At 44.3% G+C, this 24194-nt stretch overlaps 1 protein-coding gene across 7 annotated transcripts in view; it reads right to left on the bottom strand.

Moving 5' to 3' along the window:
• Positions 1-24194, bottom strand: part of LOC139265726 (phosphorylase b kinase regulatory subunit alpha, skeletal muscle isoform-like) — a 259565-nt gene that overhangs the window by 93984 nt on the left and 141387 nt on the right. For 5 of the 7 annotated variants that reach the window (XM_070883020.1, XM_070883021.1, XM_070883022.1 and 2 more), the window contains exons 19-20: positions 18642-18815; positions 8475-8569 (exon numbers count right to left, since the gene is read on the bottom strand). In XM_070883020.1, coding sequence (XP_070739121.1) covers positions 8475-8569; positions 18642-18815 — 269 coding nt within the window. The remainder of the gene's footprint in view (positions 1-8474; positions 8570-18641; positions 18816-24194) is intronic. The other 2 variants (XM_070883025.1, XM_070883026.1) reach the window with 1 other exon arrangement.

The raw sequence follows: 24194 nt of genomic DNA, 5'->3' as shown, positions 1-24194 counted from the left end.
GGATGACATCATTCCACCTTCGCAGCTGCCGCTCTCTGCAACCCATCCACAATAGATGCTGAGGTTATGCAATCCACGGCCGGGTCTTCCAGGGCCCAAGCTGGTCGTGGATGTCCTGCTAGGCTATCATGTATGATTGCGGCTCCAAGTCAGCAACCGAATACCAAGCCTTGCTGAAGGCCCTGAGACCCCATTGAGGAAGAGCAGTAATCGTGGGGGGGAAAGAGAAGGGAAGGGGAGGTAAAGCACTCTTCAATACAAAGTGAAGTGTGAGAAGGTGGCTATATATGCTCACCTTGCGAAGATATGAGCTTTTAAAACTATTAGCACTTGTATGATCCAGCAAATATTTGTTTGATAGTCAACAGTGAAGGTTAGGTTGTTGCAATGTGAGCTCGTGTGAATTGTTGCACTTGGATGAATGATGCAACAATTGTTTGGCTATCACGAGATATGGCTACCTTGTTACAACGTGAATTGATGTCAATAGGTGCACTTGGCTGCCTATGAAAGTGTTTGAAGGGGTTTTGTGGGTATGTTGATGTGTTGGGGATAAAGTTGTTTTGTGGTTGTTTTCAGCAAACATGATTTATGTTCGCAATAAACCAAGTTTTGATTGTTCACATGGTTAAGCAATGATTATTAAAGACGGACGGCTGCAGGGTGGGTAGCAATGTGATGAGTTGATGCCCACGGCACTTCAAGAGTCATTCATTAGAATCGATGAGCGATGAGTCTCTGACGAGCAGCCCTTCCAGTTGCAGCAGTGTCATGCTGCCTCCTCCTTCGGTGAGGATCCTCGTCTTCCTCCTCCTCATTGTCATCCTCCTGAGGTGGATCATCCATCCCTGGTGGTAATGGCTGGCCCCTCATAATGGCCAAATTGTGCTGCATGCAGCAGACAACAGTGAATATGGAGACTCTTATCAGGTGAGTATTGGAATGCCCCTCCAGAATGGTCAAGGCTGTGAAAACGCTGCTTCAGAACCCCGATAGTTTACTCGATAATGGCCCGGGTTGTGGTATGACTGCTATTGTAGCATTGCACAGCAGGGGTGGTGGGACTGCGGAGAGGTGTCATCAGCCAGGTGGCCACACCACATCCTTTGTCGCCCAGGAGCCAGCCAGAGCCTTCATGCGGTGGCTTGAAGAGTTGTGGCACAGTGGTCTCCCGCAGGATGAAGGCATCGTGGCATCATTGACAGCGAGGATCATCTGCCTGTGATCGCAGACTAGCTGTATGTTGAGGGAGTGGAATCCCTTGCGATTCCGAAAGGCCTCTCCATTGTGGTGCGTTGCCCTCAATGCCACACGCCTGGCAATCAATGGCTCCCTGAACCCTGGGGAAGCCTGCTATCCTGGCAAACCCACGGGTGCGCTCATCCTGGTCTTCCCTTGACATGCTGAACTTGATGTAATCCATTCATTTGCCATAGAGGGCGTTGGTCATCTGCTAAATGCTGCAATGTACTGCAAACTGCGAGATGTTGCATATATCGCCTACAGGAGACTGGAAGGAGCCGTTAGTATAGAAGTTCAGGGCTACTTTCACTGCCATGGACAGAGAGGTCCTGGTGTCGATGCCAGGTATGCCTGCAGAAGATTGCAAAAGTCTTTCACCACCTCCTTGCTCCTCGGACATCTCAAGATAAGAGTAATGCACACGGTAAACCCTGCGTGTGTACGGCCTCTTGCCCCGCCATCTGTGGTATCTCCTCTGGGGAGGATCCACGTTGGCCCGAAGCTGTTTCTGCAGCTGTCGCCTTTCAAGTCGTCGCCGTGGGACAACGTGGTGTGCCATCACTGCCCCCATCATTCGGCAGAGGTCACAAGGAAACGCAACTTTCAAATTTTCCCGATATGGAATCCAACAATGTTTCTGAGATACTAGTGCTGAATCTGTCACGTCAACAGCAGTACAATGCCAACATCCGACTGTCTGTGTGAGCATTAAATGCAGCACTGACCGAGACCTCTGAGCCCCGGCTGCAACTCCCTTTAAAAAACACCTGGGATTAGTTTCTCCGCCTTGCGTAGTCCAACTTTTTCAGGCATCATCGACGCCAGCCGTTAAGTGAGGCGGCAAAAGTGAATGTGGTGAGAAAGGCGCCAAGGAGACGTTGTATGCATACTGACATCATTATTTCAATGGCGATAGCCAGCAGGACGTTAAAGTTTTAACATCCTTAAAAAATGACCACCGAATTTCACTTCAGGTGTCAACAGCACCCAGCACCAGTCCCTACTGCCCAACTCACAGTTAACACCGAACACCTTTATTATCAGCAGGCGGTAGCAACCGGATTTCAATCCCTGAGGTTTTAAGGAGCTCATGTTCCTGTGCACTTGGACTCAGGATATAAAACTGTCAATCAAGCCAGATTTCAGACATAAGGACTGCCTCTCGGATGCCTAAAGGGATGGAACTCTGCTCAAATCACTACTCCTTTAAAACAAGGTAAAGCTAAGCTGCCACGGCATGCAAGAACCTTGTTAACAGGTTGGACAGCCATTACAGTTAATGGGCTCAATTTCCCCCAAAGACATTTTTTGCCGTTCATTGAAGAGTTATGCCCATTTTTTTGGAGCCCAACTACGCCAAAATAAAATCATCCAACTTTCCCCGTTTGAGTCATTCATTTTGGCGCTGCCTAGCCTGTCCTTTAGCTTTGGGGGTGGAGCCTAAGATCTGCGCCAAAAAGACAGGTTGCCAGGGTAACAAGGGATACACTGCGGGCTGAGGCTGGAAAGTGAAACATACAACACATTCTGGCCAGCTCACAGCAACCTGCACAAGCATATTACAGCAGCATGCCAGCTAATAAATTATTAAAGTGCTTATGCCAAAAGTTTATCTCCCCCTCGCCACCTCTCCTCCCGGTGCCGCTCGTAACCCTGGCTGAAAGGCCTCCCGGTGCTGGTGCCAGGTGCCGCTCCTTACTCTGGCCGAAAGGCTTCCCTCCCCTCGCGGTGCCGCTCCTAACTCTGACCGAAAGGCTTCCCTCCTCTCCCGGTGCCGGGTGCCGCTGCTAACCCTAGCCAAAGGGTCTATCCCCCTCCCGATGCCTGCTGCCGCTGCTAGCCCTGGCCAACGGGCCTCTCCTCCAGGTGGCAATCCTAACTCTGGCCGAAAGGCTTCCCTCCTCTCCCGGTGCCGGGTGCCGCTCCTAACTCTGGCCGAAAGGCTTCCCTCCCATGCCGGTGCCAGTTGCCGCTCCTAACCCTGGCCGAAAGGCCTCCCCCACTTTCCCCCTCTCTGCTGCTGCTGTCTGGGCCGTGGAACTGCATCTGCTGCACTGATTCTCTTACCTGCGCCAATTATGTTAATTACCCAGAAGGTTTTTTGGGAGTGGCCACATATGCCGTCCTAGGAGAAATTGGAGTAAATCGGGGCTGGCCAAACTTGCTTAAATGGCCAGAATTGGCACAGGTGGCAGGTTATGCCCCCAATGAGCTCAGAAGGATGAGGGGGGATCTTATTGAAACATTTAAAATAATGAAAGGGATCGACAAGATAGAGACAGAGAGGTTGTTTCCACTGGTCGGGGAGACTAGAACTTGGGGGCACAGCCTCAAAATACGGGGGAGCCAATTTAAAACCGAGTTGAGAAGGAATTTCTTCTCCCAGAGGGTTATGAATCTGTGGAATTCTCTGCCCAAGGAAGCAGTTGAGGCTAGCTCATTGAATGTATTCAAATCACAGATAGATAGATTTTTAACCAATAAGGGAATTAAGGGTTACGGGGAGCGGGCAGGTGAGTGGAGCTGAGTCCACGGCCAGATCAGCCATGATCTTACTGAATGGCGGAGCAGGCTCGAGGGGCTAGATGGCCTACTCCTGTTGCTAATTCTTATGTTCTTATGTAAAAAAATCGTAGCCTAAAAAAATACTACCTAAGTGAATTACGCTAGCGCAGAAACTTTGGGGAAACTTGGAGATTTTAATTTACTCCAAAAAAAAAACAGTGCAGGTCAAAAAATGGCACAGATAATTGGGGAAAATTGAGACCATGCATGTCTCTGTCTTTTTTACAACAGCCTAGTAAACTTGTTAGTTACTTCTATCTCTTGGATATGTTTTGTATCTTCTAAACAGTCGATAAGCATTTCAATTTAGCACAGTCCTAAGTGACTTATGCATTTGATAAGAAACTACAATACACCATACCTGTTTTTCCACAAGCATTGTGGGTTATAGTTCAACAGTTATTCAACAGAAATAAAGTATTTTCACAGCCAGGAAAAATTTCCTGTCATTTTACTGTCAGTTTAAATTGTTACAAATTGAACTGTCATCTTTTCTTGTCTAAGCTAAAGTCCATGTCCCCGGTCCTAGACCTTTTATGCACTTGGCATATCATGGCATGCAATATAATTATTCTTACAACTTGAAAGCAGATCAATCTTGTTCTGTCACAAAGATAATTGAACAAAAGTAGTGGATCACTGGAGCGGTTTTCAAGGCAGTAAACGTGTCCACATATCGTCTCAAAAATATTTATACAGATGTTAAAAAAGTGCAAGGAAAGACCATCAATATTCACTGTACCCATTAGAGGCTGAAACTTTGAGCATTATCTGCTCCAATTGCTAGTAAGCCGATTCCTGGGGAAGAGGGAAAAATCTATGCGAGAGAATCACCTGCAATGGCTTCTCCTCCCACTCCCACATCGTTAAATCTGATGTCCCCCAAGGATCTATCCTTAGTCCCCTCCCATTTCTCATCTACATGCTACCCCTCGGTATCATCCAAAAACACAGCGATAGTTTCCACATGTACGCTGACGACACCCAACTCTACCTCATCACCACTTCTTTCGACCACTCCACTGTCTCTAAATTGTCAGACTGCTTGTCAAACATCTGGTTCTGGATAAGCAGAAATTTCTTCCACTTAAATATTGAGACGACCGATGCCATTATCTCCAGTTCCTGCCACAAAATCCGTTACCTAGCCACTGACTCCAACCCTCTCCCTAGCATCTGTCTGAAGCTGAACCAGACTGTACGCAACCTTGGGTGTCATATTTGACCCTGAAATGAGCTTCTAACCACATATCCGTGACATAACTAAGACCGCCTATTTCCATCACCTATTTCTGCCCCTGCCTCAGCTATTCTGCTGCTGAAACTCTCACCCATGCCTTTGTTACCTCCAGACTTGACTATTCCAACGCACTCCTAGCTGGCCTCGCACGTTCTAACATACATCAACTTGAACTCATCCAAAACGTGGCTGCCAGTGTCCTAACTTGCACAAAGTCCTGTTCACCCATCACCCCTGTGCTCGCTGACCTACATTGGCTCCTGGTTAAGCAACGCTTCAATTTTAAAATTCTCATCCTTGTTTTCAAATCCCTTTATGGTCTCATTCCTCCCATCTCCTCCAGCCACTTCCACCCCGCCCAAGATATCTGCGCTCCTCTAATTCTGCCCTCTTGAGCATCCCCGATTTTAATTGCTCAACCATTGGTGACCATGCCTTCAGCTGCCTAGGCCCTAAGCTCTGGAATTCCCTCCCTAAACCTCTTTGCCTCTCTACCTCTATTTCCTCCTTTAAGACGCTCCTTAAAACTTATCTCTTTGACCAAGCTTCTGCCCTAATTTCTCCTTGTGGCTCCCGGTGTCAAATTTTGTTTTATAATGATCCTGTGAAGTGCCTTGGGACAATTTACTACATTAAAGGCGCTATATAAATACAAGTTGTTGCTGTTGTTCTCGGATAACTCCAGAAAATTCTTCCCCTATTCTCTAAGACAATCAAGCAAGTTCTAGGATGTAGGCCCCAAGTTTCCACATGATTTGCTCCTGATTTTTAGGAGCAACTGGTGCAGAACGGAGTGTCTTAGAAATCGGAATTCTCCACATTTAGTTTTCTGCAGTTCTAGTCAGGTAGAACAGTTTCACTTTGGAACAGAATTTTTTTTTCAAAAGGGTGCGTGTCCGGCCACTGACGCCTGATTTGAAAGTTTCCACAGTGAAAACGTACTCCAAACTAACTTAGAATGGAGTAAGTGAAGATTTTTGTACGCTTGAAAAAACCTTGTCTACACATTAAAAAATCAGGCGCAGGTTACAAATTAGGCGTCGGGAACGAGGGGGGGGACGGGGGGGGAAGGGAAGTCATTAAATTCTACAATAAATCCTTAGTTATATTTATACAAATAAATACAACCTGAATAAAAATTTATAAGCAAAGAAAAGATTAAAATAAACCATGTTCCTACCTGTGTGAAAGTGCTTCAGGCAGGCCTTTCAGGCAGCGGTTTGCCGTCGGGACCGAAGGCTGAACGGGCCGGGCCCGAGACTTCGGGCAGGACCCGTCCCCAGCACCAGATTTACAGGTAGGTGGCGTTGGGTCGGGTCGGGGAGGTTCGGTTCGGTTCGGTTCGGGAGGGAGAGGTCAGGTTGGGGAGAGGGAGGTCAGGTCGGATCCAGTCCGGGGGCGGGGGCGGGAGTCGGGTCGGGTCCAGTCGGGGGGAGGGAGCGGGAGCGGGAGTCGGGTCGGGTCGGGTCGGGTCCAGTCGGGGGGAGCGGGAGCGGGAGTCAGGTCGGGTCGGGGGGGAGCGGGAGTGGGAGTCGGGTCGGGTCGGGTCCAGTCGGGGGGGAGCGGGAGTCGGGTCGGGTCGGGGGGGAGCAGGAGCGGGAGTCGGGTCGGGTCCAGTCGGGGGGAGGGAGCGGGAGCAGGAGTCGGGTCGGGGGGGAGCGGGAGTGGGAGTCGGGTCGGGTCGGGAGCGGGAGTCGGGTCAGGTCGGGTCCAGTCGGGGGGGAGCAGGAGTTGGGTCGGGTCCAGTTGGGGGGTCGGGGGGGGGGGGGGGGGAGCCGGAGCGGGAGTCGGGTCGGGTCGGGTCCGGGGAGGGGGGGGGGAGCGGGTGTCGGGTCCGGTCCGGGGCGGGGGGAAGCGGGAGTCGAGTCGGGTCGGGAGGAAGCAGGAGCTGGCCGTGGGAGGAGCCTTATTCACGCAGCCCCAGTGAGGCCATTCGGCCAGGGCTAGGGGCTGCGTGCTTCGGGCCCCTCCCACACAGTTTCGGGCGCCTGGAGCTACTGCACTTGCGTGCCCACTGTAGCGCGCATGTGCAAAGGTCCCAGCACTGTTTTCAGCGCAGGGACCTGGCTCCGCCCCCCTACAGCTCCTGCTGCACTGCGCCGAGGGCCAGAGGACCTGCAGGGAGGTGGAGAATATGGAGGGTTTTTTTAGGCGCACTTTGTGGCGCGAAAAACGGGCGTCCAGGTCGGGACTGCGCCGTTCTAGGCGCGGCTCGAAACTTGGGCCCGTAGTAGTTACATCTTTCACATTACTTCACATACTTAACTATCCCCACAACCCTTTACTTATCTGTCTCAATATAGGAATGTAGGATTTTAAAGGATTGGGAAAGTTTGGTTGCATGAATCTGGTTCCAAAGATCCCAGATTTTATACTCCATTTTATTTCCTATATCCTTCAATAGCCCTGACTACCAAAAATTTAGCCAACATCTTTTTCAAATTTAAATCATCATTTGCTTCCATTGCCTCTCAAGTAGGCTATTCATATATTTACGAACTTGTTATACTGAGTAAGCTTGAATCCATATACCCTTATTTTAGAACTTATTTTAATATTAAATATTGCTCTAGAACCCAGTTTATTTATTGTCTTGAAGATCTCAAACACCTAAATAACGTCACCTCTAAGCTACCTTTTTTCTGATATAAAGATCCATAATATTCATAATCTTTCTTCATAGTACTCAAATCCATTACCATCTTAATTCTCTTCTCTGTACTCCCTCATAGGCCGGGATGTCTTCTCTGTGGTACAATGTCCAGATATGTACACCTTGAACAAGGTGGGTGAAGCAGTGCTTTGTACAAACTAATTATCAGAGACTTGAGCTCTGTTCCATGAGCTATACATCCCAAAATCCTGTTTGTCCTTTTCACCATTGCTGCATATTGTGCTGATGTTCTACAGGTGTTTTCTGGTAAAACACCCAGACCTGGTGTAATTTCCTTTAGATTGTTGTGATTTATTTTGTACTCCCGTTATTTCCCTTCTCCGGCTTCTTAACTTTGTATTTCTCTATATTAAACAACACCTCCAACTTTTTAATCCAATCTTCCAACATGTCCAAGTTCCTCTGCAACTGGTCGGCTTGTTGGGCTGACTATTTGTCCCACCTGTGACAGGGACTGTGGCTCTCGTATCGGATTATTCAGCCACCTAAGGACTCATTTTAAGATTGGAAGCAAGTCTTCCTCGATTCAGAGGGACTGCTTATGATGATGATGTTGGGCTTGATTACTACCCCACCCAATTTTATCACTGATAAACTTGAAGCATTTTATCATTGATAAACTTGAAGCATTTTATCATCATTTCTTCCTTTAAATCATGCATATAAAAAAGTGGCCCCAGAACTAACCCCTGCAGTACCTCTGGGTTTATGGAGCAATTAATGAAAAATAAAAATAATTCAAGTAGTTATTACCTCCGCTTTGTCTTTTGGTAGGTCCAAGGATACAGACACAAGATTAAGCGATGGCCGAGATATATTTAAGCTGCTGGGTACATAAAGAGAGACATCTACAATACAAAAAAAAAATAATCATTTTTACATTTAAAATAAAACCTGAGCTAGTCAGAACAAATAAATAGTTAATAATTTAGAGCCATCAAGAAAGAATATGTTGCCCTAGAGTTGAGATTTAACATGCATCCTACCACTGTGTGCCATTTTGTATTCTTGCTCCACGCTACACCCAACTTTCTTATCATAGAATCTTATCGCACAGAAGGAGGCTGTTTGGTCCATCGTGCCTGTGCTGGCTCTTTGAAAGAGCTATCCAATTAGTTTCACTCCCCTGCTCTTTGTCCATAACCCTGCATATTTTTCCTTGTACTTTATTTGTACTTTTCTTGTATTTACAAACTGTCCAACCCAAACCTTTTGAATCATATATAGATGTCCAACAGGAATACAGCAATCCCGCTGGATATCTTTCCCAACTCAACAATGGCTGAAGTAATCCAGACAACAGGAGAGAAACATGAATTGGTATTAAAGTGAAGATTGTATAAAGCTATGACTTTAAATTGGATTTGATAAGAGTTTTATGGTGCATGAACCAACCTGTATGAGGATGATCAGATTAATTTTACAAATGTATGTGGTTGTGAATGACAGTGCGGATCAGGCACATTACCAGCCGAGCAATTTTCATGAGTGAGCCTGGACAGTGAGCTTTGGCATATTATTAGATTCAATATGTACTTTGACCAGGATTCCTTCCCTTGATTGGTATCCCATGGGCAACTTCAGGATCAGGACTTGGCTATGGCAACCCACATGGTTGAATGTTCTTCTGAAACACTTTCCAGGTTCGCTCATAATGAATGGCTAGACAAATGACATGCCAGAGAGTTGCTGTCACTCAAACCCATATACATAACAAAAGTACATGTTTAGCCAACAAGTTAAATGCAGCATGGAGTATCAATACAATATGATACGAACTTACAAGAATGACAAACTATAGTTATGAGAAGAAACTCGAGCTACTGGGCGAGTCGCACTGGAGCAGAAAAGAGTAGATGATGATTAAACAGTGTTTTTTAAAATTATGATGGAATTTGAAGGTGTAAATAGGGAAAGATTATTTACTGTGGTTGAGGAGTCAATAGTGGATCAGCAATTTTAAATAATCATTAACTGAATGAAGCGAGGGGTTGGGTGATATTTCTTTACTTAGGAGGGTTGTTGGAGCAAGGAATATTTTGCCAGACAGTGGCTGAGGCAGAGACCATTGTTTCTCTTAAGGGAAAATTGTGTACATATTTGAAGCAGAGAACGATGCCCAGTTATCGGGAAGGAACTTTGGATTGTTTTAGCAAAGCATGACGCAGACACAATAGGCTGCGAGGTCTCCTTCCGCATTATATAACACGGTCCTATGATACCCGCACCCCGTGATAACTGGCCCACTGACTTATTTCCAATGTGACCTCAGATATTATGATCAAAGTTGGGCATCACAGCTGAGCTCAATCATTTTGTCACCCCATCTTCCCATACAAGTCAACCTGGGTGTGGAAAAGTGATTACTAGTCGGGACTCCTGGCTTTTCTTCTCCCCAAGCTCAAGCACGTGAGGCCAATTATCATGCCCCCAACTGACTGAGACCAATTAAGAACATAAGAACATAAGAAATAGGAGGAGTAGTCCATACGGCCCCTCGAGCCTGCTCCGCCATTTAATATCATGATTGATTTGATCACGGACTCAGCTCCACTTCCCCGCTCACTCCCCATAACCCCTTATATCCTTATGCCTTAAATTTATTCAATGTCCCAGCTTCCACAGCTCTCTGAGGCAGCAAATTCTACAGATTTACAACCCTCCGAGAAGAAATTTCTCCTCAGTTTTAAATGGACGGCCCCTTATTCTAAGATCATGCCCTCTAGTTCTAGTCTCCCCCATCAGTAGAAACATCCTCTCTGCATCCACCTTGTTAAGCCCCCCTCATAATCTTATACGTTTCGATAAGATCACCTCTCATTCTTCTGAATTCCAAGTAGAGGCCCAACCTACTCAACCTTTCCTCATAAGTCAACACCCTCATCCCCAGAATCAATCTAGTGAACCTTTTCTGAACTGCCTCCAAAGCAAGTATATCCTTTTGTAAATATGGAAAACAAAACTGCACACAGTATTCCAGGTGTGGCCTCACCAATACCCTGTACAACTGTAGCAAGATTTCCCTGCTTTTATACTCCATCCCCTTTGCAATAAAGGCCAAGATACCATTGGCCTTCCTGATCACTTGCTGTACCTGCATACTATCCTTTTGTGTTTCATGCACAAGTACCCCCGGGTCCCGCTGTACTGCGGCACTTTGCAATCTTTCTTCATTTAAATAATAACTTGCTCTTTGATTTTTTTCTGCCAAAGTGCATGACCTCACACTTTCCAACATTATACTCCATCTGCCAAATTTTTGCCCACTCACTTAGGCTGTCTATGTCCGTTTGCAGATTTTGTGTGTCCTCCTCACACATTGCTTTCCCTCCCATCTTTGTATTGTCAGCAAACTTGGCTACGTTACACTCAGTCCCTTCTTCCAAGTCGTTTATATAGATTGTAAATAGTTGGGGTCCCAGCACTGATCCCTATGGCACCCCACGAGTTACTGATTGCCAACCAGAGAATAAACCATTTATCCCGACTCTCTGTTTTTCTGTTAGTTAGCCAATCCTCTATCCATGCTAATATATTACCCCCAACCCCATGAACTTTTATCTTGTGCAGTAACCTTTTATGTGGCACCTTTTCAAATGCCGTCTGGAAGTCCAAATAAACCACATCCACTGGTTCCCCTTTATCCACCCTGTTCGTTATATCCTGAAAGAATTCCAGCAAATTTGTCAAACATGACTTCCCCTTCATAGGTCCATGCTGACTCTGCTTGACCGAATTTTGCTTTTCCAAATGTCCTGCTACTGCTTCTTTCATAATGGACCCCAACATTTTCCCAACCACAGATGTTAGGCTAACTGGTCTATAGTTTCCTGCTTTTTGTCTGCCCCCCTTTTTTTTTTAAAAAATAGAGGCGTTACATTTGCAGTTTTCCAATCTGCTGGGACCTCCCCAGAATCCAGGGAATTTTGATAAATTACAACCAATGCCTCCACAATCCCTGCCGCTACTTTTCTTAAGACCCTAGGATGCAAGTCATCAGATCCAGGGGATTTATCTGCCTTTCGTCCCATTATCTTACTGAATACCATCTCCTTAGTGATTGTAATTGTGTTAAGTTCCTCCTCCCCTATAGCCCCTAGACTATCCACTGTCGGAATATTGTTAGTGTCCTTTACCGTAAAGACTGATACAAAATATTTGTTCAGAGTTTCTGCCATCTCCATGTTCCCCATTACTAATTCCCCGGTCACGTCCACTAAGGGACCAACATTTACTTTAACCACCCTTTTCCTTTTTATATACCCTTTTTATTAACTCAGCAGAATTTGAGACTTTCTGGTCAGAATGGCTGTCACACAAACTGGGCCTTTATCTACTAGTGTGTCAGGGGAAGTTAACCATGGGGTAAATTTTACAACGTAAATTAATGGACAAAAAATTGTGTGGGCTACAAAACCAGACACAATCAGTGCCCAAATTCCTGACATGTACTCCTATTGCACAAAACTTATGTTAAGCAAAAATTATTCCTTTAGATTGCTATTAAATGTAACTGCCCAAGATATCTTGTGGGAAAATAGTTTTCAGTATTGCAAATTAGAAGCCAATAGAAATTAGGAGATGTCTCATAGAATTGCTGACGGCGAAGGGAATACATTTGTTTCATAAATATTTTGTAATAATTGGAGCATTATATCAAAAAACAATGCCTTATTAAATAATAGAAGAGACAGTCCCATTCCAGCAAGCATCGAGAATACACTTTACAAAACTATTAGAAAGCAATAAAAATAATAAGCATCCACACAAATAAAATGAATTGAGATTTCTTGGTACACAGACATCATTTAGGCACTTCAACTGAAAAGAATCCTGTAAGTTCCTTGCAGAAGTGACCAAAAAGTGCTGCTTCTCTTTTTTAAACACTTAAAGATTAAAAGCTTTTCCACATAGAAGAGAGAACCATTTTTGTTGTTGTTTTATGAAAAAAAATATTTCTGAACGAGGCAAAGTGCACAGAAACATATGCTTTTAAAGCAAAGATCCAACGGTATTATAATGCCTGGGGGACCCATTTTTGGGACAAAAAATACTGCCTTCTTGTAGTGAACTTGTATAAGACCTTGGCTCGGCCTCAAATAGAAGACAGTGCCCAGTTTTGGTCTTCTCATGGTGGGGGATATTGAGGCTTTGGAAAGGGTGTAGAGGAAGGCCACATGATTAATTCGCAGTTTAAAACACCTTAGTTACCCAAATAGCTTCCTATAATTTCAAGCAGCATAAAGCAGGGGCTGATTTGATCGAGGTTTATAAAATAATGAAAGGCTTAGATTGTGTTGATATAGACCAATTATTTCAATTGAATTGGTTAGGGAGGATCTGGGGTCATGCTTACAAATCATACAAGGGTAGAACTAGGTTGGATACGAGGGGGTTCTTCTTTTCCCTGAAAATAGTGGACCTGTGGCTCATGTGGTGAATGCGGATTCATTGTATTTTTCGCTAGGGTAGAGATCATCTCTTGAAGATGTTGGTATTCTGTTATGTATATCAGAGCCAATGTGATCTCCCAGAATAGTTTTGATTGCTTACAGGGGTCAGAAAGGAATTTTCCATTTTACCCCTTAATTGGTCTGGGTTTTTATCTGCTTTTTTGTCTCTCCCAGTTGATGACATAGTACTGGGTGGGTGGGAAGTGTATATACTGTGATACATATGGTATCACAACTGTGTGGGACAGACTAGATGGATCAGTAGATCTTTTCTTATCCATCATTTTCCTGTCTGTAATAAAGGAGAATCTTATAAATGACGGAAGAGACAAATATGGAGGCTGGCATGTCTACAATGTCCTAATGAGCATGAAAGTAGCACATTTTTTTTGTGCATGTGGTGCAGCCCAGACATGCAGTGGCTCCCTGTAGTATGCTGCATAGTAGAAGGGGTTCTGCTAGTGCACAGTTCGTAATTTTATATTGGGGCTATCAGATTAAGACCCCAAAGTTGCAGAGTAGAAGGCAGAGAATAGGGATGATGGTCATGTACTCTAATTTAAAGGAACTGACTCGTGGTGTCCCATCAGGATCCGTGCTAGGGCCTTACATATTCACTATATTTACTAATGACTTAGATTAACACAAGAAAGAGTCATATATCCAAGTTTGCCAACGACACAAAGTTTGGTGATATAGTAAGTAGTGTAGATGGGAGCATAGAATTACAAAGAGACATTGGGATTAGGTGAATGGGCAAAAAAGTGGCAGATGGATTTCAATGCAGAGGTCATCCATTTTGGACCAAAAAAAGATAAATCTGAATAATTTTTAAATGGTGAAAAACTAGGAACAGCGGAAGTCCAAAGAAATTTCGGGGTCTATGGACACCGAGCACTAAAATGTAATAGTCAGGTACAAAAAATAATCAAAAGGCTAATGGGATGTTAGCCTTTATAACTACAGGGCTACAATATAAGAACATAAGAAATAGGAGCAGGAGTAGGCCATGAGGCCCCTCGAGCCTGCTCCGCCATTCAATAAGATCATGGCTGATCTGATCATGGACTCAGCTCCACTTCCCCGCCCGCTCCCCATAACCCCTTATCGTTTAAGAAACTATCTATTTCTGTCTTAAATTTATTCAATGTCCCAGCTTCCACAGCTCTCTGAGGCAGCGAATTCCAGATTCACAACCCCCAGAAGAAATTTCTCCTCATCTCTGTTTTAAATGGGCGGCCCCTTATTCTAAGTTCATGCCCTCTAGTTCTAGTCACCCCATCAGTGGAAACATCCTCTCTGCATTCACCCTGTCAAGCCCCCTCATAATCTTACACGTTTCGATAAGATCATCTCTCATTCTTCTGAATTCCAATGATTAGAGGCCCAACCTACTCAACCTTTCCTCATAAGTCAACCACCCCCCATCTCCGGAATCAACTTAGTGAACCTTCTCTGAACTGCCTCCAAAGAATATCCTTTTATAAATATGGAAACCAAAACTGCACGCAGTACTCCAGGTGTGGCCTCACCAATACCCTGTACACCAATATAAAGCGGATGAAGTTTTGCTACAGCCAAATAAAGCCCTGGATAGACGACATCTGGAGTACTGTGTACAGTTCTGGGCACTGCACCTTAGAAAGGATATAGTGGCCTTGGAAGGAATGCAGCACAGATTCTCCAGAATGTTACCAGGGCACCAACGGTTAGATAATGAGAAGAGATTGCATCAACTCTGCTTGCATTCTCTGGAATATAAAAGGTTAAGGCGTGATTTGATTGAGGTTTTTAGGATTTTGAAAGGATTGACAGGGTAGATAGAGAGAAACTATTTCCGCTAGTGGGGACGTCTAGGCCAAAGGGCATAACCTTAAAATCGGAGCCAAGCCATTCAGGAGCGGAATTAGGAAACACCTCTTAACGCAAAATGCAATATATGCTAGCTCAATTAATAATTTTAAATCTGAGATTGCTGGACTTTTGCTGGCCAAGGGTATTACATAAGAACATAATAAAAATATAAGAATTAGGAACAGGAGTAGGCCATCTAGCCCCTCGAGCCTGCTCCGCCATTCAAAAAGATCATGGCTGATCTGGCCGTGGACTCAGCTCCACTTACCCGCCCGCTCCCCGTAACCCTTAATTCCCTTATTGGTTAAAAATCTATCTATCTGTGATTTGAATACATTCAATGAGCTAGCCTCAACTGCTTCCTTGGGCAGAGAATTCCACAGATTCACAACCCTCTGGGAGAAGAAATTCCTTCTCAACTCGGTTTTAAATTGGCTCCCCCATATTTTGAGGCTGTGCCCCCTAGTTCTAGTCTCCCCGACCAGTGGAAACAATCTCTCTGCCTCTATCTTGTCTATCCCTTTCATTATTTTAAATGTTTCTATAAGATCACCCCTCATCCTTCTGAACTCCAACAAGTAAAGACCCAGTCTACTCAATCTATCATCATAAGGTAACCCCCTCATCTCTGGAATCAGACTAGTGAATCGTCTCTGTACCCCCTCCAAGGCTAGTATATCCTTCCTTAAGTAAGGTGACCAAAACTGCACACAGTACTCCAGGTGCGGCCTCACCAATACCCTGTACAGTTGCAGCAGGACCTCCCTGCTTTTGTACTCCATCCCTCTTGCAATGAAGGCCAACATTCCATTCGCCTTCCTGATTACCTGCTGCACCTGCAAACTAACTTTTTGGGATTCATGCACAAGGACCCCCAGGTCCCTCTGTACCGCAGCATGTTGTAATTTCTCCCCATTCAAATAATATTCTCTTTTACTGTTTTTTTTTCCCCAAGGTGGATGACCTCACATTTTCCGACATTGTATTCCATCTGCCAAACCTTAGCCCATTCGCTTAACCTATCTAAATCTCTTTGCAGCCTCTCTATGTCCTCTACACAACCCACTTTCCCACTAATCTTTGTGTCATCTGCAAATTTTGTTACACTACACTCTGTCCCCTCTTCTAGATCATCTATGTATATTGTAAACAATTGTGGTCCCAGCACCGATCCCTGTGGCACACCACTAACCACCGATTTCCAACCCGAAAAGGACCCACTTATCCCGACTCTCTGCTTTCTGTTAGCCAGCCAATTCTCAATCCATGCTAATACATTTCCTCTGACTCCAAGTACCTTTATCTTCTGCAGGAACCTTTTGTGTGGCACCTTATCGAATGCCTTTTAGAAATCTAAATACACCACATCCATCGGTACACCTCTATCCACAATGCTCGTTATATCCTTAAAGAATTCCAGTAAATTAGTTAAACATGATTTCCCCTTCATGAATCCATGTTGCGTCTGCTTGATTGCACTATTCCTATCTAGATGTCCCGCTATTTCTTCCTTAATGATAGCTTCAAGCATTTTCTCCACTACAGATGTTAAACTAACTGGCCTATAGTTACCTGCCTTTTGTCTGCCCCCTTTTTTAAACAGAGGCGTTACATTAGCTGCTTTCCAATCCGCTGGTACCTCCCCAGAGGCCAGAGAATTTTGGTAGATTATAACGAATGCATCTGCGATAACTTCTGCCATCTCTTTTAATACCCTGGGATGCATTTCATCAGGACCAGGGGACTTTTTGTGTCTTCCACTGTGAAGACTGAAGCAAAATAATTGTTTAAGGTCTCAGCCATTTCCACATTTCCCATTATTAAATCCCCCTTCTCATCTTCTAAGGGACCAACATTTACTTTAGTCACTCTCTTCCGTTTTATATATCGGTAAAAGCTTTTACTATCTGTTTTTATGTTTTGCGCAAGTTTACTTTTGTAATCTATCTTTCCTTTCTTTATTGCTTTCTTAGTAATTCTTTGCTGTCATTTAAAATTTTCCCAATCTTCTAGTTTCCTACTAACCTTGGTCACCTTATACGCACTGGTTTTTAATTTGATACTCTCCTTTATTTCCTTGGTTATCCACGGCTGATTACCCCTTCTCTTACCGCCCTTCTTTTTCACTGGAATATTATTGTTGAGCACTATGAAAGAGCTCCTTAAAAGGATATGGAGCTGATGTGAGTGGATGGAGTCAAGATACAGATCAACCTCATTGAATGGAGGAACAGGCCCGAGGGGCTGAATGGCCTACCCCTGTTCCTATGTAAGCTGGCCAGGTGCAAATGGTTTGGAATGGAAGAGGAAAAGGGCATGAATTTTCCAAATGGGGCACATCTGTGGTGCGGGTGGGTGAAAAACATCCATCCACCCGTGGAGATGCCTCCCGGACCATAGCCATTGGGTCATTTGCACATGAGAGGCAGACTTCCTGGCATCTAACTGGGAGTCAAGCCAGATTGGAAGCCGAGCCTTGTTCTTCAGCCTCGGGGTCCTCTGCCATGAAAAGATGAAACAGCCACTGAGCAGCTTATGTTTGAAAACATTGGACCAGTTATCCTAACATCTGTGGTTGGAAAAATGTTGGAGTACATTATTAAAGAAGCAGTAGCAGGACATTTGGAAAAGCATAATTTGGTCAGACAAAGTCAGCATGGATTTATGAAGGGCAAGTCATGTTTGACAAATTTACTGGAATTCTTTGATGATGTAACGAACAGGGTGGATAAAGGGGAACCAGTGGATGTGGTGTAATTGGACAGAGACGGGGCACGGCACAACAGAGGGGGAGGGGGCAGCACGGCCTGGGGGGGGTGCAGCGCGGCCTGTGGGGGGGGGCAGTGCGGCTTGGGGGGGGCAGCGCAAAAGGGGGGGGAGCGCGACAGAGATCCTTCTCAAGCTTGACAGGTTGGAAGATTCAGACAAGTGCAGACTGAACACTTTTTAAAGATATTGAAAAAAGTTAGATGACAGATCATTATTTAAAAAAATGCAAGATACAGCTTGTAACCTCTGTTTTAAAGAAGGTAACAAGGACTACTTTAAAAACAACAATAAATGGATAAAATAAAATCTTGTGGGAGCTGCAGTAATAAACATCAGTACTTATATTATCCTTTTCTTGATCAAACAGTGAGGGTGAGGAGAGGAAGGAAGGCAGAGAGAAAGACTAATATGGGCATTGAGCCTGACAAAATTCAGGAGTTCCCTTTATATCAATAGAAATTAATAATCCTTTAGCAAGTGCTTTAGCAAAATCTGCCATATCAACTGGATTAAGTGTTTTTAAAATTCCCCATCACCTGTTTCCTAGATGATGGCAACAAAACACATTGTTTTCTAAAATAGAAAAGCGAAAAAAGACCCATAGGTACATCATCAGAAATATAAGAATTGTTAAAAGTTACAATTACTTCATGAAGAGCTCAATTTTTAGAGAGGCAGGGAAACCGATGGGATTCCTCCCCTTTCTGTTATAGCAAGCATCATTTGGCTCATCATATGGACATCCTGCTTAGTCTGTACAAGAATTCATGGTCAGGCTACCCTTCAAAAGTGCTCATCAATTCATAATAGCAGTTGTTTAAAAAATCAATGATACCAAACTAACTTTGAATGTCAAGTCCTTTTGCTTTGTTCACCAGAGACACCACGTCCCGTGTAGCTTGTGCAGCAGCACGGAAACGATGCAGACCCGTTTTCTGTTCAGACGGCCGCAAATTAGATTTTGATGGCTTGTTCTCCAGCAGTTGGTTTAAGTACACGGTTAACTGATCCCGGTTTTCTATATAGCAATGAAGATACTGATACTTAATGGGCACAATTCTTGATGGATGTCAAGCAAGACATGAACATTGCCACACTTGACGATTCGTATAGGCAAGCAGAGAGAGAGAGAGAGAGAGAGAGAGAGAGAGAGAGAGAGAGAGAGAGGACACTAACTTTGCCAATGCATGCATGTGAAATGAGCATTCTGCAGCAGCAGGGCTAAAGAATTTCCCATTACAGTCAACACATTGGCTGATTAACGATGGAAAAATAACTGAACATACAGCCAATGAAAAAAGCAAGGAAAAAGAAAAGGCCAGGCTGCCAAGCTTACACCCTTCACAGACGATACCGTTTTAGAATGGACTCCAACCCACCTATTTAATCTTCTCAGAAAATAACTTGCATAAACACTTCCTGATCCCCAAAGGCAATTGAATAAAAAACACAATGGGTGTAAAATTCGAATCAACAAGTGTCCTAAGAGCTCCAAAATGGCTTCCGCAGTACGCGCGCACAAGTCTGGTGCAAGTTGTGCCAGACACCATATTGGTGAGGGTGCTTGCTCAGTGAGCATCCACTGGAATTATGCAGATTAGGCAGATCCTGGCGTCAATCAACATGAAACCCTGATTTGATGCCAGCGGTGCCATTTTGGAGCTCAACACTCCACCGAAGTCCTCTCTTAATCTCGCACAGCTGAACAAGTGTTCAGCGGCAAGAAGGACCCCCCACCAGCACTATTTAAAGGGATCATCAACTTTCAGGTTAGTTGCTGATTGATTTCTATTGACAGTTTATATATTTGCATGAATGTTTGATATTTTTGAGCATTCTTTAAAGTTACTAAAGTCTACAGGGAGTGGTGTGGCAGGTGCTGAATGATTTTGTCCTGACTTCAAGGCTTCTGCAAAAACTAGTTGCTCCGAGACATGGGTGCATTAGTACAGCATGACTTGGAGAATGAGCAGAAGCCATGCCGAGCAGGACAAGCTGCTGGAAAAGGGAGGAGGAGGATGGGGAGAAGAGCTCTCAGCAGGAGGCCAAATCCACCCAGGGAGTTCAGGAGGCAATTCTCCTACCTGAACCTCAGTGAGGAATAATGTGCGAGATGTCTGCGCTTCACTAGGGACGTCCTCACTGAAATCTGCCTCCTGCTGCAGTCACAACTGCAACCTCCAAGCAGGACGAGGATCCCATTGCCAGTGGCTATGAAAGTGACTGTGGCGATGAACATTTATGCGTCAGGCTACTGTCAGGCTGGAGCTGGAGATATTTGCAACATCTCGCAGTTTGCCATCCACTGTTGCGCAAGGGAGATCGCTGAGCCTCTGTATTCAATGAGAGCTGGTAACATTTGATTCTCTGTTGCCAGAGAGCAGCAGGCGGAGTGAACACGCAGCTTCGCTAGGATTGCTAGCTTACCCATGGTGCAGGATGCCATTGATTCCACGTACGTTATTTGCGGGCAGCGCTGGCCGCAACCGAAATGGATTCCACTCTCTCAATGTCCAATTGGTGTGGGACTATTAGCAGTAAATCATGCAGGTCAATGCCCGATATCCTGGCAGCAGTCATGATGCGATCATTCAGTGGCAATCTGCTGTGCCATAGAAAGCAAGACTTGGATTTACGTAGCACCTTTCACAACCACCGGACGTCTCAAAAGAGCTTTACAGCCAATCAAGTACTTTTGAAGTGTAGTCACTGTTGTGATGTAGGAAACGTGGCAGCCAATCTGCACACAAGCAAGCTCCCACAAACAGGAATGTGATAATGACCAGATAATCTGTTTTGTTGATGGAGGGATAAATATTAGCTCGGACACCAGGATGGCTCCCCTGCTCTTCTTCGAAATAGTGCCATGGGATCTTTTACGTCTACCTGAGAGAGCAGTCAGGGCCTCGGTTTAATGTCTCATCCGAAACACGACACCTCCGACGGCGCAATGCTTCCCTCAGCACTCCACTGGAGTGTCAGCCTAGATTATTTGTGAGTGGGACTTGAACCCACAACCTTCTGACTCAGAGGTGAAAGTGCTACTCACTGAGCCACAGCTGACACTATCTGCATTTGAGCCATCGCAGCAAACCAAAGGATGGCTACTGGGTGACAAGTGCTATCCGCTGACGACATGGCTGTCCGAAGAACTCATCCGAGTACAATACCAGTAAACACAACCCCAATTCCCCATTCACCAACAGTCCCACACCTTACCTTCCCCTCTGTCACTGATCATCACGGTGCCTGCTTGGCCACAAGGCAAAAATAAAAGCTAACACAAAATGAACATTCCAAACCAAATTTACAAATCAAAGCATGCATACTACATACAAATGCAAACTTATCACCCTTGTGCATTCCTCAGGGCCTGTCTTCCGTGTGCCTTTGCCTGTCCTAGTGCTCCTACACAGTGCTACCCCAGTGGTTGCAGCATGGCAGCATCCATTTCTGTTAACCTCCTGTTCCCAGACAAAATTTTATCTAGGTCCTATTTGAAGGAGTAAAATCGATTTGGATCTGGAATGGAGAAGGCTTAAAGATGTTCTATTATATGCAGTATGCAGCTGCACACCTGTCGATGATGATAAAGGGAACTCCCATCGAGTCTGGATGAATATGCATGCTGTGGAAGATTGCTTAGTCAGACAAAATGAACTTTCTTCAATTTTAAACAGGATCGGTAGCTCCAGATTTAATCAACATGTGAGTACTGTTGGAGATATAGCTCCTGTTCCACTCAGAATTTGTAGTTAATTAATCTCCAGATTCCTTACCAATATTGTCTTGGCTGCTAGTGGCCTTGTACCGATGTCAGCTCATTAGAGAAGTGTTTTGTTTGCCTATATTGTCTCATGTATAGCAAATGATCTTTGTATGTTTGTCACCAGATTTTACACTGCTCATTCGACAAAATAAATTACTGAGCAGAATTATATTTTCTTTTAAATATGGATTTTTTTTTAAATGGCAGTCTGTCAAATTAGCTGATCTCAGGGAAAACAGCATTGCAGGCATTACAATAAGTCTTTCAGTTCTCATGTTAGGCAAGGGCTCCCACATCGGATAATTATCTAGTAACTGGAAAGTGGGAATGTGTCAGGTGAGAGTAGGACAAAGTTTGGTTGTGATGCTCTCCTCAGTAACATAGCCTGTCAATGATTACAAATGAATCCTCACACTTTGATGAGGACTGGCCAGCCGTCAGTACTTATTAAATTGTACGCCAGCATGAGTCACGGCTTTCAGGAGAGTCTGGAAGAAAACTGGAATGGAAAAAAGCACTTGGAAAAAATTCAAAGAAAAATAATTCAAAATAAAATATATGTTTTGAACACATAGGTTGCTGTCTGATGCTAAATGTAACACACCAAGGTGTCACCATCTTCCTCTCCATGAACCTCACCCAATGCATGGATAAAAAAGATTCAAGATGAAGTTCAGACTTTGTAGCATTTGTATTTATGAAAGCTGAAGTATTAGATGAGGATGTCAAGAGGAGGAAGTCACAAACGTTTCAGGCTTCTGATACTGATATCTAAATAATCATCTGTTGAGAGACAGCGTGCAATCTAGACTTTTTTTTAAAAACATCAGCACTTCCTTCTAGTTTGAAATATCAACGATGAATTAATTCCAAATTCAGGATCTTAACAGGAATTGTGTGCATTTTTGCTCATTTCTGCTAGAGAGTGGCAGAAGGCGGCTGTAAATATCACAATTTGCAAAATGGAGACAGCTTGACACGCTCTTCAGTTTTCCAATATGCTGGAATAACGATATTTTGCTATTTCAAACAACTTCAACAACAGGAATACCACGGAAAGGGATTATAGCAATAAAGATCTACATGATAAGACATTATTTACAATTTTCCCCATCACTTTCATTTTTATATTAAAAACCACAACTTACAGTAAATAGCAAAGTGCAAGACAAGATTAAATGACTCCGTTTCAGAATAGAACATAGTAGCATATGCACCTAAAATAAAATGCAGTTTGTACAAAGGCAATAAACTTCAACAAAGCAGGAAGCAAAAAGATTTTATCTGTCTCATATGTCCTTTTTTAAAAGCATACCCAAGAATCTGGAGCAACTTAATGTCATGCCACACAAAAAATGACAAAAAAAAAAATCCAAGTATGCAGAGTTCAATCACCAAGAGAATGCAGAGCTACCTTAGTGTAATGATGATGAGGATTTTCACAGCCCACAAAATAAACATTTCTATTCAGCACAATAAGTGAGAGAATGAGTGATTCATTCCAAATTATAAAATTGAATGACTGACATTAAGTTCAAAACAATTTCTGAATCTAGAAAATAGTAACAATGGCTGCACCTTTCATAATCTGTCCCAATACCATAATTCTGATTCTTCAATATTGCACAATTCATTAATATCCAGTTTTAATTCCACGACATGCGTGTTTAACAAAAAAAAAACAGACTGGTGATTTGGGCCGGGAGGGTGGGGTTGGGGGGTGGAGGGGAGAGAAAGAGCGATTATGGAGGTGGGGGAGGGTGTTTAAGCTTGTTGGGCCTGCAGGAAACACTCCTGTTGTACCTGACACCGCTTTAAAAGCTCCTATCTGATGGATCTAGCATTTTTTGCCTCCTTTTAACTGATCAGCATTGGTTAAAAATAGAAACTCTAAAAATTAAGGCATGCAGCCTCCTTAAAATGATTCAATGACCGGCCCGCCTCCTGCGAATTGATTGGTCGCCCAGCCCATGTCCCATCTCAGTTAAAGCCAGAAATAGAAACATAGAAACATAGAAACATAGAAAATAGGTGCAGGAGTAGGCCATTCGGCCCTTCTAGCCTGCACCGCCATTCAATGAGTTCATGGCTGAACATTCAACTTCAGTACCCCATTCCTGCTTTCTCGCCATACCCCTTGATCCCCCTAGCAGTAAGGACCTCATCTAACTCCTTTTTGAATATATTTAGTGAATTGGCCTCAACAACTTTCTGTGGTAGAGAATTCCACAGGTTCACCACTCTCTGGGTGAAGAAGTTCCTCCGCATCTCGGTCCTAAATGGCTTACGCCTTATCCTTAGACTGTGACCCCTGGTTCTGGACTTCCCCAACATTGGGGACATTCTTCCTGCATCTAACCTGTCTAACCCCGTCAGAATTTTATATGTTTCTATGAGGTCCCCTCTCATTCTTCTGAACTCCAGTGAATACAAGCCCAGTTGATCCAGTCTTTCTTGATAGGTCAGTCCCGCCATCCCGGGAATCAGTCTGGTGAACCTTCGCTGCACTCCCTCAATAGCAAGAATGTCCTTCCTCAGGTTAGGAGACCAAAACTGTACACAATACTCCAGAGGTGTGGCCTCACCAATGCCCTGTACAACTGTAGCAACACCTCCCTGCCCCTGTAC

This window comes from Pristiophorus japonicus, chromosome 6, assembly GCF_044704955.1.
Source record: "Pristiophorus japonicus isolate sPriJap1 chromosome 6, sPriJap1.hap1, whole genome shotgun sequence".
Lineage (NCBI taxonomy): Eukaryota > Metazoa > Chordata > Chondrichthyes > Pristiophoridae > Pristiophorus > Pristiophorus japonicus.
This window is presented reverse-complemented; position numbering and strand designations above follow the sequence as displayed.